The 17,793-nt window shown below is 35.9% G+C and overlaps 1 protein-coding gene across 1 annotated transcript in view; it reads right to left on the bottom strand.

The window, feature by feature from the left end:
* Positions 1-17,793, bottom strand: part of LOC121726121 (neuroendocrine convertase 2) — a 61,242-nt gene that overhangs the window by 31,538 nt on the left and 11,911 nt on the right. The window contains exons 2-3 of the mRNA XM_042113354.1: positions 3,532-3,636; positions 165-399 (exon numbers count right to left, since the gene is read on the bottom strand). Of these exons, the coding sequence (XP_041969288.1) occupies positions 165-399; positions 3,532-3,636 (340 nt within the window). The remainder of the gene's footprint in view (positions 1-164; positions 400-3,531; positions 3,637-17,793) is intronic.

Raw genomic sequence — 17,793 nt, 5'->3', positions numbered from 1 at the left:
CTGAAACTATAGGGTCGATTTTGACGAAATTTGCCACCGATGTGGACCACGGGGAAAGATATCGAATATTTTTTATCGCAAAAAAATGTACAGTTCATGTAATACTGTTTTACACGGGCGAAGCCGCGCAACTTTTAGTTTAAAATACAAGTAATAAAAGTTACCATCATCCATGATGGCAGTGGTGACGTTGACACCCGTGTAACCCTGCGCCCACGCCGCTTCCACGTTCAAATCCAGCTTCGGTTTACCGCCATTTTGTCCCGTGTTCTTGAGGTACCACTGTAGGGGGAAATAGGGGTCGCGGGGCTCGTCCGCCGGTTCCGTTTCTGGCAGCCGGAGGGGTCTAAACCCCCTTTTCACCCGCACGAACCCTGTCTGCTGAACGGCCGCGTGCACCTGAATTACACACAATCCATGATTAATTACAGATATTCGATTAAGTATGTCATTTTAGTAATCCTCACATAGAGACATTTGACTCTATATAGTGCGTCAAAAAAGTGAAGAAATTAAAAAGTGGTAACATCGTAGTGTCATCCCTTTCAAATCAATCTAAGAAAAAAGGGATGACACTACGATGTTGCCACTTTTTAATTTCTTCACTTTCTTGACGCGCTATAGGTAGTCTTTGTCACAAGTGATTAAGCCAGACGTATAGTTAACTATAAAATATATTTCGATTTTCAGTGATCCTTTCTATTTAGAAACTTATGACTGCATATTCCAAACTGTCTTTAATTTAACCAATCACTTCGCCTTAGTATGGTAATTGGTTAAATTACGAGTCATGACTCATGTGACGAATCACGAAGCTCTCTGAAATGACAAACATAATATCATACAAAAGCCAACCCACAATGTATGAACTTTATGCAATGTTATATTATCAAAGACTTCAATACTTATATTTTAAATTAATTTATTATTCCATGTTACGTACAAAATGCTCTTAATATTCCATAATCATGCATTTAAGACTTTAATGTTTCTTGAAGATTAACTTTCTGCCTGCCTGCCTCTCTTTAGCCTGCCATCTTTTCCGTACGTCAACGGCATCGGCCTTCATTTTCCCCGACCGGATGTATTCTATACAATTGTATTACTAGAATCAATCTCCCGGAAATCAAAATATCTACCATTACATTTAACATCCTGTAATCACGAAATATTTATTGATACCGAGATAATCAAATATATATTATTAAGGTTTAACGTAAATTATTACATAAACTAAACATAAAGCTTACAGTTACTTATATGCCACCAGGTTGATATTTATTCCGTTTCGAGACTTTGTATAATAAATACACTCCGATACAATAAACTTTTTCTATGGCTTTAACTTTTCTACTTCAAAAAAATTATAAAGTTTTATATTATAAAAGCGGCTCGAAACGGAAAAAAATCATTCCGTATATTAATTATTAGTTAAAAGTCATATTATTATCATTATATCAATTGAAGCTAAGATGGGACACAATATTTTCCAAATATTACGTTAATAAGATATTAATAATAATAATAATATCTATAGACGCTTCACATCACGTCAGTCTGGCCCCGTGCTAAGTACCTAAAGGACTTGTGTTACAGGTACCAGACAACGGAAATATATTTAATACTTTTATACTATACATATATTTAAGATTTTTATTATATCATACACATATTTAATACACATCCAGACCCGGAAACATTGAAAACTTTTTTTTTTTCGTCGGCGGGATTCGAACCCGCGACCTCCGGCTTGAGCTACCGACGCGCTCACTAATGAGCCACAGAGGTCGTCTTATTGTAATAGACGCAGCGGTCTTGCTTTAATGATTTAAACAAGACCTCCAATTAGATAAATCTTAAAATTCTTGGAACTTAAAAAATACTCTTACCCACTCAGCAAAAACGTAAATTGAAATTTCTAGTAATACTTTTACTAGTTGAATTAATTGCAAATTCAGAAGTGGGCCGAGATTAATTAGATAATGTGTTTGTAATCTGCTTATGATACAACTTGTTTACTTTTTTAAAACCAGGTCAAAGAGTATTTTAACAGTTATTTTGTCTTCTTTTTGGTGACATAATATTTTATTAATTACATAAGAACAACCATTCACAAACGAATGTTATAAAATCTTCTGTTTCTTACCTCTACGCGCTCCAACTGCTGTAGATACTTTCCCCGGGACCCAAAGTAACGCCATTCCAAATTTTTGCTTTGGAATGGCGTTACTTTATGCCCCAAGTAAGAACTCTCTGGACAGTTTTTGAACTGGCTAAGGAGAAAGGTTTCCGGGCAATAAACAAATTCTGTAGTAAAATATAAATTATATTTGCAATTATGCCATACATGCCTATAGCTATTGTTCAATTGCTGCAAGTAACAAAATTATTGTTCTACGAGCTTTTGCCCGCGTTAAGAAGAATTATTATATACAAACTTTCATCCCCTATTTGAGCCCCTTGGGGTTTGAATTTATCAAAATCCTTTCTTAGCGGATGCCTACGTTATAACATCTACATGCATGTCGAATTTCAGCCCGATCCGTCCAGTGGTTTGGTCTGTGCGTTGATAGATCACTATGTCAATCAGTCAGTCAGTCACCTTTGAGTTTTATATATATAGATTATTTGTGTTACTTAGATAACATCAAGAACCACTCCATATTGACAATAACGTCTAGATTCTAGTACAATCGAATATCTCGAATTTCCAGTTATTGAATGAAAGGAATTGAATATTTCCTCCTAAATATTAAATCTATCTCGCGCTGTTCCTTTTACACCTAATAATATTGCCTTTGATTCCAAAATGGAATTCCCAACTTCGATATCAAACGCTTCTTCTGATAGCGAAAAAATTTCATTTCACATAGTTTGTAATTTTAACTTTCGAATACTCCAGACCCCAGCAAAATATGTCGCATTAATTTTTCAGCCTCTACATAACACGATGTATAACCTACAATATATTTGAAAAGTACAGGGATTTGTTACGGTGTGTCGCGAAGATTATTTAGATAAACTCGTACGTTTAATTTCCGTTTTCTTAAAACAAGTTTAGTAGGTATAATAATGTATGAATCTAAGATGTTTGCGAAATAGATGCCGCATGCAGATTAAAGAACAACCACGAAATACGATTAAAAGTAAATTGCTTATTCAGCAAACTATGCACCAGTGAATGTGTAGGTTTGGTTAGTCAATATGCTAACAGAGTTATCGTCAGTGTCGTGTTCGTTGGTTAGGTAAGCCGCTACTCGCTAGACTAATCTAAGCGTTTTGTCAATGTGGATGATGATGATGGTCTTTGAGTGTGTAAGGGAGATCGCAGACGGCACACTTTTTGTGTGATCGAATCTGCGGCGCACATACAGTCTGCTATCTCCCTTACAAATAATTATCCTAAATATATTGCCTCGTTAATATTGGTTAAGTCATGTTAGCCGCTTCTACATAATGTAAGGTTAGTATATCTATATTCTATAACCTAACCTGTGTATCAGAATAAAAGAAAAACATAGAAGACCATACCAGAGGATGTCGTTTGAGTAGGCGCGAGTGCGCGATGGAGCGGCGCGGCCGCGCGTGCGGCAGCCCGCGGTGAGCGAAGTGCCATTCCGTGTCTGACCCTAGCACCTGGAACCAAATAAATAAGTTATGATATTGGTATTACAGTAGGAATATCCAGAATCTGTCAATGGTATAGAATCTTCCATTATCAGAAGTCTAGCTGTCCAGTAGCCCTAACACGGCCACCAGTAGAAATGCGAAAAATAGAGAAACTGTGGACATAAACTAAAGGTGCCGTTCCGATCATTACCGCGGCCATTACGACCGAGTGAACCGACAAAAATTCAATTAAAATGCCACTTCATGACAGACTATAGTATATGTCATAGAGTAGGATATTATTTGAATTTTTAGGGCTATAGTCTGTCATAAAGTGGCATTTTAATTGAATTTTTGGGAACGGAAAAAGATCGGAACGCTACCTTAAGTTTATCTCCACAGTTTGTCCATGCTTTCGCATTTCTACTAGTGGCCGTGCTAAGGCTACAGATACATTCGATAGTTTTGACAGAAGAATGAGAAATCAAAATGTATGGGATATGAGTCATAATATTATGACATAGGGCATCTCAAGCGCCATGGAACACGTTGATTTTTAATTTCACTTTCGACATTGTTGACTGCAAGTTGTCTGACTACCTAGTTGTTATAGGACTACTGATACTGAGATTTTTATAGTACAATCAAACCTTAATTAAATAAAACAATTTAATTTAATATTCAAGATGTAATAATTATTCTAATCCTGAAACGTCTTAATCTCTGCTCACTTATTTTCATTAACTGTAGCATTACCTTAATGCCAGATGACGGAGCGAGGGATAAAGTTTATCGCCGGGTTATAAAGTTCAAGTGGCCAATAAAATTTACTGCTAATTCTGAGTTGAATCCTAATTGCGAAGACGTGACCTGAGGAAATTAAAGCCTTAATTGTTCGTTTTGCTCGTGTTTAACCCTGAGGAGATTAACTTACTTAAGGAGTAAGGACGCGTTTATTTTGACAAAAAAAAAAATGCTGCACTACGCGAGCGCCAAGGAATCGGTCGGATACGGAACCATACATAAAGCCGTAATTCCAGAATTTGTCGTCAGCCTTATGTCATCGGCATAGAGGTCATGTTGGGGGTAAGACAACTGTGAACGAAGGGTAGGTAGCAACAGCTGTAATTACGTGACGTATCTCGGACGAGGAGCCATCGCCGGAGAGACGAACGATAGATTACAGCTGGGAGTATAATTAATTACTGGAACCTTCCGGAACTAATGTTACGAGTATATAATATGTTATCACTACATAGTATAAAACAAAGTCGCTTTTTCTTCCCTCATGTCCCTTTGTTTGATTCGGTTTTCTATGATAGATAGAGTGATTAAAGAGGAAGGTTTATAAGTATAATAACAATCATTAAATAGTGGAGAAATACTGTTATTTTTGTGGTTTCTAATCTGTTCTAATCTAAAAATTCTAATCGCAAATTATTACAAAGCCAACGTCTTGCTCTCATATTCCTGTGTAAAGCTTACAGAACCACAAGTTTAGTTAGACTTGCGAAATTTTCACCGATTATATATTTCTATTGCCTCTTTAACTAAGTTTTTAAATAATAAAAATAAAACAAAATTAATATTTAAGGGGGGGCTCCCATACAACAAAGATGATTTTTTGCCCTTTTTTGCTCGTAAATTGTAATCAATAATGGCAACAGGAGGCACTTGAAATTTTCACAAAGTCCTTAATTATATGTGTATTTTAATAATTAATAATAATATTAAAATAAAATAAAGATTTAACGGGGGCTCCCATAAGAAAAACACAATTTTGGCCCATTTTTGCTCTATAACGGAAGGAACCCTACGTGCGCGAGTCCGACTCGCACTTGACCAGTTTTTTACACCTACCGAGTAGAGTGGCGAGACAGTACTCTCGGCAAATTTTATTGATCAAGAGCATTCTCTCGCCAGTTTATTACGATAGCTGTAATGAAAGCCCTACCGCGTACCGAGTTGCACCACACCATAAAACAACTGGATTAGGTTATTACTTTGACATTTGTTAACTAAGCATTAAAGATAACCGGCTAAAATTGGCCGGTAATTTACTTTGTTGCAGGCCGCAATTTGGCGACCGCGGGGCTAGAGGAATGAGCTGCGAATCACGTTTAAAAAGTTGTACATGTGAAGCTGGTTGAAAATATATTAGCATACCCTGTCAAACATTTACAGACTGAACGAGAACACATCAATCATCAACAAGACAAAGGTAAATTATCTACTTGATATTATAAAAATAACAGTGAAAATAAAAATCATATGATTAATTATAATAATATCAATAAGAACTACTTACCATTTAAATTATTCACAATAAGAAAGAACAAAAAACACAATTAATTGCGAAAGATTCTAATTCTTGTCTCATTCGAAAGCTCGTCGGCGTACAAAAGATCCACGAATTCCCTCAGCAAATACCACCGAGTTTTACATTATAAAATACCTGAGTAAACAACTACAGGAGAAGCCCAACAAATTACAAGTTACTCTGTCGAAATTTCACTTAGTTGTTTACATGAATATACACCTACGTAATGTATATTTCAACACACTTCAAAGGTTTTAGCCAAGGCGTTTGAGCCTCTTGTGGTGGCTAAACTTATAATTATAACATAGTATACCTACCATAAAATCGTCATTAAAATATTGTGTCACACTGTATGTCCTTCTATCCGAAAATCTAATTGCCTGTCAGCTTGCCCTTGCTAACTTTTATATATATCAATTTTATTATTTTATTAAAATGTTGTCATGTTACAGTATAGCTAGAAATTTGTACCCTTGGCATGTATCTTAAATCTTAATGGGCGGACTATCAGACAGACAGCTTAGTCTCGGAAATTATTACAGTCCTTTGGATACAGAGCCCTCACATAGATGGCGTAAGACTATATTTTATAGTCGATATAGGTTTTATTTATCTAGCAGCCTTCATGTATCAAAGGGCATCCTTTGTACACCTGGGCTTTTCTCGTAAAAGCTAACGATCTTTTGATATCGTTGGCCGTCATGTTATTTTACCGTACAATCGTCTTTGCGACACATAATACTAGGAATTCCTTGCAACCGTAAAGAGACAACCAAGAAAAGGTTGTTTCTCCTTTTGTGGATACAATACGCATAAAATATTTTATAGTAACTTGAGATCACAGATTTCAAATCATGAAATGGCACGACGTGGCCAAAAAATTCATAAGTACATACTAGGGTTACGGGGTTCTTTTTGCGTTCATTGTTTACGAGCTTTTGCCCGCGGCTTCGCTCGCGTTGAGAAGTATTATTATATACAAACTTTCATCCCCTATTTGAACCCCTTGGGGTCGGAATTTATCAAAATCATTTCTTAGCGGATGCCTACGTCATAACATCTACCTGCATGTCAAATTTCAGCCCGATCCGTCCAGTGGTTTGGGCTGTGCGTTGATAGATCACTATGTCAATCAGTCAGTCAGTCACCTTTGAGTTTTATATATATAGATTAATTATAATTAATAGTAGATTAGCTCCTATTAATAGTGAGAAACATAGACCTGGTTAGAAGTGAGGCTTAGTACAAATCTAATCTTAAAAAAATACTTATAACAATTTTAGCTTTACATCGAAGTAATTTAGTATGTATTTATAGAGCATTGTAGTGTAAAATGGAAAACAATTTTGCACTAAGTGCCTAGCAATATCGCTTATGCACTTAACGGCGAAAGCCTTTTGCGATCGTCATAGATAAGAGCTGTATCTCAAAAGAATATTCAACAGAATAAAGTAAATAATGCAGCATCATCATATAACGTCTTTTGACTTGATGCATATTTTATTAGTAGAAATACTAATAAAAGTTATTTACTCACAAACTTGTGTACAACACATTTTAATACAAGCAATATTTTCATCTTGTTTAAAGCGACTTTTAAACGTATCAAATAAGGACAAAACATTGTATAAGCTATCTTCTATCCTATGCGTCAATAAAACAAGACTTATTGACGTTATATTGAGCAGTAAATATCGGATCATCCAATATGAAGTAAATTGATTTTGTCAAATGTAAAGTTAGTCGCAGGCTATAATCCGCATTTAATGAAAAAAATAAAACTACGTTCATATTCATATTTTTCAATTTCACGATTCATAAATTAAACACAAGGAACAAAAGGTAAATAAAAAATTAAATAGCGAGACAATAAAAAACCCAATTTGCTTCAACCGTCGTAAATGAAACGAAAATAATAACGCTATTTGCTTGAGGAAACTTCTGCACCGCTAGAAATACACCCAAGATAAGGCTAATCATTGTGGAAATTAGAAGCTCATTATTTGTTGATAACTTAAACTAAAGCTGAATTGAGGATAATTCAAAGTTCTAAATTTAACGCACGTGTTGTATGTACCCTAGTAAGCAAACAATGCTATTTAAAAATATTATACAACCGGTCTTAGGATTAGTATATTATATTTTAAACATCTTATTTGAAGAATTCGAAACCTTGTTAAAATGCATAGACATATTTTATTCTCGACTGATTTTTATTCGCGGACCTGGGTCCGCATGCGGGTGACAACTTGCTCTTGGCTGCGCGCGTGTTACCTGCATGACCGGATAATCTGTGAAATGGTAGGATGCGTCAGGCGGGTAGCTTGCACGTGTACCAGATCCGCGCGCCGGTGAAAATCCGCATGACAGGAAGAGAGAACAGTCAATGTTTGCTTGAATGAAGTCGCGGGCAAGGTCTAGTTATTATACGAAACTATAACGCGATGAACTGGCGTATTGAAATTGCGTCAACGATCAATTTAATTACGCCTCCGTAGTTATGTCTATTGTGGCTCCGTTGTCCGTCTGAGTGAACTAATAAAAGTTGTTGAGATATTTTAAACTAGCTGCACGGTTTCGCCTGCATCAGTTTCATGATCTCTATTAATTATAACTTTTCTCTTGAATCTAGCTATATCCTTGTAATTAAAACAATTTCAGTTTATAAGAATTGAAAACAATCAGTCTGTCTTCTTTATTTTTTTGTAATTGTATAAAAAAATAAGCATTAACATCAAGTGGTAATTTTGGTGCTTATGAATTAAAAATAATCAATTTGTTCTTTTTACATTTGAGAGTAAAATGAAAATTTACGAACAGTCGAGCGCGGCCGCGTGCAGCTCAATAACAAAATACGAAATAATTTACGAACAGTCGAGCGCGGCCGCGTGCAGCTCAATAACAAAATACGAAATAATTTACGAACAGTCGAGCGCGGCCGCGTGCAGCTCAATGACAAAATACCTACGAATAATAAATAGTTTTTATTATTCGTAGCAAAATACGAAATAATTTTTTCCGTAGAATCCCTTATTAGGTTTTTTAATCTGTATTACAGATATCTCTAGTTATCAATCACTTCCTATTTATTCTTCTCTTTGCCATCTTTGTATAAGAAAGTAAACTAATAAAGCGCGATTAAATAAATTTCAAACTAATAAAAGCGGATAACCCATATACGTAAAACTCTAGCGAGCACATAACCATAAGCTTCAGTGGTGAAGTTTTCAGGCAAAGCTTTAATTCAGCTCAGTATTAACATACAGAATCAAGCCCCTGAAGGGAGGGTTGAATAAAATGCTAATTTCATGATTGAGTTTGTTACTTCTGTGAAGTGTAATAATTAAGGGCACGAGTTTTAGATTAAACCTGTTTTTATTTTTTATTTTGAAAGGAATATTTAATATTTTAAATAAAATCAAAATTTATTGTTTTTTATGCCTATAATGCTAAAACATTTTCGTCCACACATTCAGCATTGCTCGATAGTTTTATTCTAAATCGATATATTTAATTCCATCGAGCCGGCTCCATGCGAGCCTTCGAGCTGTAAGTTTTGCGGTCCACACAGTAATTATTACTCGATTTGGAGTAAAACTATCGAGCAAAACCACATGTGAGTACTTAGCATAACACGGTAAAATTCAAAGTTGTGTTTTTCATAGTATGGCCGCTACGCCAAGCTACGCGCACGCATCGCAATGCTACGCGTGCTACGCTCGTAGCAACTGAAACTGCTACGCTTGCTTGCGTCGTAGAGGCTCGGTAATCGGTATCATTAAAAATTTTATGTACCATCGAGGAAGTTGATTCCTATGAAATTGACAGACCAACGTTATTTGGTCGAATATGTCAATTCAATGTTAATTGTGATCTGTCGGCAGGGGTTTGACGTAACGCGACTAAACTACTTAGGTCCCCGATTTGCATAGGAATCAGCTTCTCTGATACTACATTATTATTAATTACTTATGATTCAATATTAATGATTATTATTATTAAAGGATAGTAAAGCGACCACGACGTCAGTAGCAGTATATATCAGTGTTTCCCAACCTGTCGTCCGCGGACCCCTGGGTGTGTCAACTCTGGACCATACGTAATCCGATTTTTTTTTGCTTTTTATTTTATTAAGGGGGTCCGTGAAAACTGTGCTTTACTTCCTGGGGGTCCGTGGCTGAAAAAGGTTGGGAAACACTGGTATATATCATCGTGTTAGTTCTATGGAGGTAAATAAGCTGAACGATTAAAATGTTGGTTCAGGGTTCGATTGGTTCTCCAATTTGAAATTCTCTTCTAAATAAACTCGATTTCGGCTATATCTCGCAATCACTAAAACATAAAATAAATTCGCCACTAAACAATGACCTTTTGTTAACGATCTATCGTGGATTGTTGTTCAAACAAAGCATTAGCCGCCGGTAATTTTCCATGTCCAATTCGTTTCGAAATACCGTTTACAATTAAATATTAATATATTTTAATACATTACATACAAAACAATTGTATTAATTATGAAATTTATTTGATTATAACGTGACTTTAATTAATTAACATACATTGGCCATAACCTTGGATTCAGTATTGTTGCTTTCCATATTAAATGTAGCTCTAACATGAATGGTTAGCAAATCGCAACTAGAGATTACCTTACGCTTCGCTCGAAATGTGTCTGAGAATCGGCTACTGGGTACTTTTTATATTGATAAGTGCATTGTTGAATAAATAATAGTAAATTATTACAACTGACTGACGGCGACCATTGTTTGTGCGACGGGATAGCGATGGACGTTGCCATGGCGACATACTTATTTAGTCACTTCAATAAAATAATATGGGCGAAATACTTTATATTATGGCAAAGCAACGTTTGCCGGGACAGCTAGTAACTTATAAAAATCTTATCGTCGTAATCGTTAAGAAATAATTAGATATAATAATTTACTCTTCAAGATTTCTTTTAATCATGCTTTCACGTAGTATTTTCACTGACTTCAAAGAAAGGAGGTTATAGATTCGACCCGCATGTATGTAATATTTTCAGAACTGGCCAGTTTTCGTATAATATGTTAGTCTATATCAGCGCGTGAACAAATGCGCCAAATTTCAAAAGTGTATGTAAGTTTTTATTTTTGTGTTCGCATATCTCCCAAACTACAAGTTCGATTTAAATGATTCTTTTTTTATTGTATTAGGTATTATTCAACTTATAGACTACTGCAAGTTTTATTCAAATCGGTTCAGTAGTTTTTGAGATAGGGAATTTTAATTTCGTACAATTTTAAGTCGGTTTTATCGTTTTAATGTTAGTGTTAGTTTTTAGTATAATTGTATGTATGTTAGTCTATAGACTAACATATATACAATTATACTAAAAACTAACACTAACATTAGGTATTTATAATATGGGCCAAGATGCCTGAATTAAATAAATAAATTTTAAAAAATTAAATTAAATTAAAATGCTATTATTATGAAAATATTATGTACGAGTATGTCTATGGGCGTAGCCACACTGGGGCAAGCTGGGGCGCTTGCCCCACCCTGGGTTTGACCTACAAGGTGCCTAATTTAAAAAATATATTTTTTCTTATACTAACAACAATCATAATAATATCCATGAAAGTTACACAAAAAATAAGTCCACATGAGAAAAAGTACGAACAAAACAAAAAGCGCGCACGATTGACGGAACGCGCGCATCGCAGCGCGGCGGTCTTTTGAAAGTGTGCCGTATTAGGGTTGATTCAGACCGCAACGTGACGCGTAGATGCTTTTCTAAATTTGTATGGATTTGACAGATTTTAATTGCGTCAGACGTCTTGCCAATCTGTGAAATCCATACTAATTTAGAAATGCATCTACGCGTTGCGTTGCGGTCTGAATCAACCCTTACCGTAGAGTTTAGATAAATAGTTGGCGGCGATTCGTATTGTTTGCTTGTTTTGTTTCATTTTAATTTGTAGTTAATCTAGTTAACTTAATATTTATTCGAACAGTGCTGGTTGCGTTTTTTATACTTAAAAAAATACCGGGGGGGTGATGACTGCTGCCCCATCCTGAGCCCAAGGCTGGCTACGCCCATGAGTATGTCATATATTTAAGATGTTCGGTCGCTAGTAGCCAATAAAGCAATTTATTCAACAGTTAAAGAGCTAGTTATCTGTGATGTAGGTCAGCGTGCACGAGCGAAACATAATACACACTAATGAAGACAAAAGGCTACTTTTTTCATTCAACTATTTCTAGAACCTATTAATTACTATCACATTTTATAGTGTACTCATTAAAGATATAAATTAATCTATAAATATAATCTGGTCTACAGAGCGGAACAGTCTGGTCTTATTTTTCAGAGAGAGAGCTGGTTTGTTACAGCTATACAAAATATGTGATCTAATTTTAAGGGTATGAAGGTGTGTTCGGTAAACATATCATCAGTATTTTTTAGAAATGACAATGACAAATAAGATCAATCGTGTCGTTTGTTGTCAAACTGATCTAAAACGGCTGGACTGATTTAAATGACATCTTGTGTGAAAATCGGCTAATATCTATTTTTCTTAATGTTAGCCCATGCTATTTTATTTAATTTATTTAAAACTAAAAATAATGAAATAAAGGTAGAACAACGCTTAGCTATTAAATACATAAAAAAGGACCTAGTGAACAAATGCTTTCATAGCACGCACCTAATCCGTGCGAAATCCTATGGATTATCGGGGATAAAATTTATTATCCCATAATATTTCTGACCTAAAAGCACGTACTGTGGATTACGACATTAATACAGAACCTTCTCATAACCCAGCGGTTTGTATTAACTTAGCCCTCGAAAGTGCAAGAGTTGGGATCAAAATATTTCTGTGAGTCCTGCAAAAGGATTTAAGATTTAGGTTAACACGGAGTCTTTAGGGCCAGTTACGTCTCGTTTCGGTATAAGCTATCCCTTAAAATATGAAATACTTCAACTACGATTTACGAAAAATTTAAAATAGTATTTTGATAATAATTACTTATTTCCTTCAATTACTTCTGAATACGGTCTGAATTGACCCTCACGAGCAAAACTTTTCAATTAAAGGCGGATATTATTATTTTTATTTTTTAAGAAATTTGACAGCAATTACAATAATGACGCCTTCTTGTATTTTCCTAAAGGTTAAAACTTCGAGTCGGTAAATTATTAGAAAGGGGTAAAATTTGTTTGTTTAAAACCACTGGGCTGATTTTATTCGGAATGAAATATCGAATGTACTTGCTTGTTTTACCCTTTTTTTTAATGAAATAAGGAGAAAACGAGCAAACGGGTCGCCTGATGGAAAACAACTACCGTCGCCCATGGACACTCGCAACATCAGAAGAGCTGCAGGTGCGTTGCCGGCCTTTTAAGAGGGGATACGCTCTTTTCTTGAAGGATGATCGGCTACAGTATACACTTCCTATGAATCTAACACATCTGTTGATGAAGCACACAAATCATCATGTTTTCAATAACATCAAAGACCTCTCTCTCTGCATCATGACGAGTTGACATCAAAAGAAGTAGTCCAGCCCCCGTAGACAAGTGGCAAAACGCTAACGCTAACGCTAGCGCTACAAAATGTATGGATTTGACATTAGTATTCGCTAGCGAAGCGATGACTTATGTCAAATCGCATACATTTTGTAGCGCTAGCGTTAGCGTTAGCGCTTTGCCACTTGTCTACAGGCCCTGAACACACAAGCATTCGCCAGGTAAATAAAGGTAAAGATACTCTACGCTTTCCACGTCTCTTTAGTGTCACACTTCGTGACGCTGACTCGAGAGCGGCGAAGTGTAATTGAAAGTTAAGTGACTCGCCTGTGACCCACATCGCGAAGTGAAGTGTGATATTTTCATATGTCTTTAAAATTGGCCTTAAAATACCGACGAACTTGGGACGAACCTTTATACGTGGGAGAGCAGCAGGCTAGACAGGCTAGACCGGAGAAATACCACGTTCTCACAGAAAACCGGCGTGAAACAGCGCTTGCGCTGTGTTTCGCCGAGTGAGTGAGTTTACCGGAGGCCCAATCTCCCACCCTATTCCCTTCCCTACCCTCCCCTATTCCCTTCCCTTCCCATCCCTACGCTCCCCTATTACCCTATTCCCTCTTAAAAGGCCGGCAACGCACCTGCAGCTCTTCTGATGCTGCGACTGTCCATGGGCGACAGAAGTTGCTTTCCATCAGGTGACCCGTTTGCTCATTTGCCCCCTTATTTTATTTTTAAAAAAAGAACTGACGAGCCTTAAAATACTTCGCGGTGATAATTGTTCAAAATACAGACGAATAATAATTAATTGACCTTTGCCATGCTAATGGAGGTTAAAATATAAGCTACTAGCGACCCGCCCCGGCTTCGCACGGGTATAAAATATATTATAGCCTATGTCACTCACTGAAGAAATGATTAAAATCGATTCAGTAGTTTTTAATTATATTCATTACTACCCGTGGCCCGTATTGGTCGGTACCGCCGCAAAAGCTCTAATATCTTCGAAAATATTCATTTAAAATATCATTATGCTGTAAAGGGCCATACAGATCTATAGTAAATCAATAATGTATTTAAAGTATGTAATTGAATTAGGATTATTGCCGTATTGGTTAAAATCACTTCGAAAATAAGCCATTATATTTTGAAGTTAAAAGTAAATGACAAAAAAATATTATTAGTGTGGGATATCCTTAAGAGACAGACATAATTATACTTACCATCGCGGAGTTTTCTGTAGACCTTTTTTTAGTGTACAATACTTAGTACATCATTTTGATAAATCTCGCAGGATTCAGCCTGCGTTTGCAATGTAAGCGGAAAAATATGTAATTATTTACGACATTACATTAGAAACCCCAAAATTAACAGTATTTCTCTACTATTTAATTAATGTTATTATAAACCTTTCCCTTTAATCACTCTATCTATTAAATAAAACCGCATCAAAATTTTGTGAGCCCCCCTTATTTTTATTTTATTTAAATTTTATTAATAATTATTAAAGTATAAATACAATTAAATATTTTATGGACATTTAAGGTGCCTATCTATTGCCACGCTTAGGCAAACGTAGTGTAGGGCGCAGGACCCGATCTAGCCATTTAGCCGCTCCAGGCAAAGATCATTTTCGCCGCCCTTTACATATACAGGAAACATATTTGTTGGGGGAAAATGGGATAAACATTTAAGTAAAATACTCAAATATTTCTACTAGCAAACTTAAGGTAGGTTAGCTGGTAAAATTCTTAAACTTAAGTGGTGGATGGCTAGGTTGGAAGATAGGAATAAGTCAATTTCGCCGCCCCTCATTTTTGTCGCTCTGGGCAAATTCCCGACTCGCCCCCCCTTAGATCGGGCCCTGGTAGGACGTCCCGCAGCACGGTGGACCGACGATTTGAAGGAAGCTTGGCTGGCAGCGGATGAATGAGGGCTGCCCATGATCGGGATGGTTGGCGCTCATTGGGGGAGGCCTACGTTCAGCAGTGGACGGCGATAGGCTGATGATGATGATGATGATCTATTGCCATCATTTATATATAAAATAGCAAAAAATGGCAAAAAATCACGTTTGTTGTAAGGGAGCCCCCGTTAAATGTTGAATTTATTTTGTTTTTAGTATTTGTTGTTATAGCGGCAACAGAAATACAGTCATAATCTGTGAAAATTTCATCGCTCTAGCTATTACCGTTCTTGAGTTACAGCATGGAGACAGACAGACGGACAGACACACACCGAAGTCTTAGTAATAGGGTCTCGTTTTTAATCTTTGGGTACGGAACCCTAAAAACCACAAAAAACGTATGTATGCGATGTAGCCACAGCAGCTCCTGCTACTCGTAGCTATAATCAAAGAATTCTATTTAAACTTAGAATTCTTTGATCTATAATTATTATCTAGACATTATAGCTCAATCAATGATCAAAGAATGAATTATTATACTTACTAGGTAAAGCATATCACACATATTCAATATAATAAGTATCTATATAATATTAATACGTGAGCCAAAAACTTTGTAGCCCTTTTGACAAAAATGAATGGGCCTCTTTAGCCAACACAAAATTTTATTGCAAATAAAAAAAAATAAGTAACAACTAATTGAAGAACAATCATATTTTTGCTCATACTTGTGAAGAACCTAGATATATATTGATAGAACATTTATAAAGAAAATTATTTTTATTTAAATACATAATATTCTAAAACAATCAAGCTTTTCAACGACCTAAATGTGCGGTAAGCTTTTAGAAAAAATATTTCTTACTTGAGGGCGAAATGAAAGTCTGCGAGGGACGTGCCACAGATAACTGGAGTTATCATTAATCAAACCGGCTCTTGTGAGATAAGATTAATTTTATTTTTTAAATTAAACACAGCAATAACGAACTTTTTTTTATATAATAAGAACTGCTCACAAGGTTATAAATGGGCTCATAGTAGGATTAGATAATATTATGTTTAAATACATTTGCAAGATATTTTTAATGTTCGAAAACAGTATATTGTGTAACACAATATATTTTGCAATTAAACAATCGAAAATAAGTAAAAAAGTACTCTGCAGCGTGCAGTGGACAGTTAAAAATCGTGATTAAAAAAATAGAGAACACATGTCACACCCTATGAGCAAGCCATACCTAGACATAAAATGAGCATGCTATCCGATTCCAGACGTGATACGAGCATAGGCGTCTACTTAATTCTGGCCCACGCACGTCGCGACCCATCTGCAAATTGCTCAGACTTGTTTGTAAGCACTACGATGTATTCAATGGTTTAGCAATTTGTCCTACCATTGATGTGTGACGTCATCGTGACGTGACGTAGGTGAGGAGGCGATACCCACGTCGGGCCAGAGTAAACAGATAACAGCTTTATGATATATTAGAGTTATTGGTTTATAAGCCAATAACTCGATTACTAGAGATTGAATGAACGTGCGAGGGAATCTTGCGGGAAAATCGCGATAGTAGCTTCTATCGAATTACCTTTGCCAGTGCAGCCAATACAATCAATGTAATATTTTCTCTATATTATTATCGTTACAAACATTATAAATGAAAAGGACGTTTGTCGGTACACGCCTCTTTGTCATCGGCTAAATTTAGTATAGAGATATTTTCGGTTCAGAAAAACAAGTAACTTTGTTATTGGAAATGCTATAGCTTTTCCAAACAAAAACCATTTCTTTTTTCCTATAAATATGTGAATTTATAGGGGAAAACAAATAACAAATTAGCCTGTTTCTTTGAAAATGGCTTGTCTATCCAACGTAGGCCGTTGGATAGAAATTTTCAAAGAAAGGATTCTATTATGGATAGTACTTTTACACAAAAACGCCTGTACCATGGATAATACAGAGAAGGGATGTTAAAAATTCAAGACCTGCGAATGCCAGCGTCCTCGTTTGTTTTTCATTTCTTGACGTAGACTCCTGTGGGGTTTCGTAGGCGGTTGCCTACATAAGAATTAACAAGGGATCCGTTTGTGTCATGTGCTTTTAGTTACTATACGAATTAAGATTTAGCAGATAGATTCGTGGTATAAACTTAATTATTCAGTGCTAGAACTTAGAAGTTCTGCAAGTACAACTTCGTTGCCTCGAAATTCATTACTATTAAACTCAAAGTATCTCCATGCCAATTTTCATCAAAATCGTTTCATGTGTGACGTTGCGCGTAACAGTCAGACAGGCTTTTCCATTAACAATTTTAGACACGTGGGCCGGACTGAGCCATATAATATTATGTATATTATGCGAAGCATATCGTCATTTTGCACAAACATAGGAAATGAATATCTATCTATTGCCTTCCAGCTTGGTTTAACATTCATTTTTTC

The sequence above is a fragment of the Aricia agestis genome, chromosome 4, assembly GCF_905147365.1.
Source record: "Aricia agestis chromosome 4, ilAriAges1.1, whole genome shotgun sequence".
NCBI classification, from domain to species: Eukaryota; Metazoa; Arthropoda; class Insecta; order Lepidoptera; family Lycaenidae; genus Aricia; species Aricia agestis.
The sequence above is the reverse complement of the archived record's forward strand: the minus strand, read 5'-3'. Positions and strand labels throughout refer to the sequence as shown.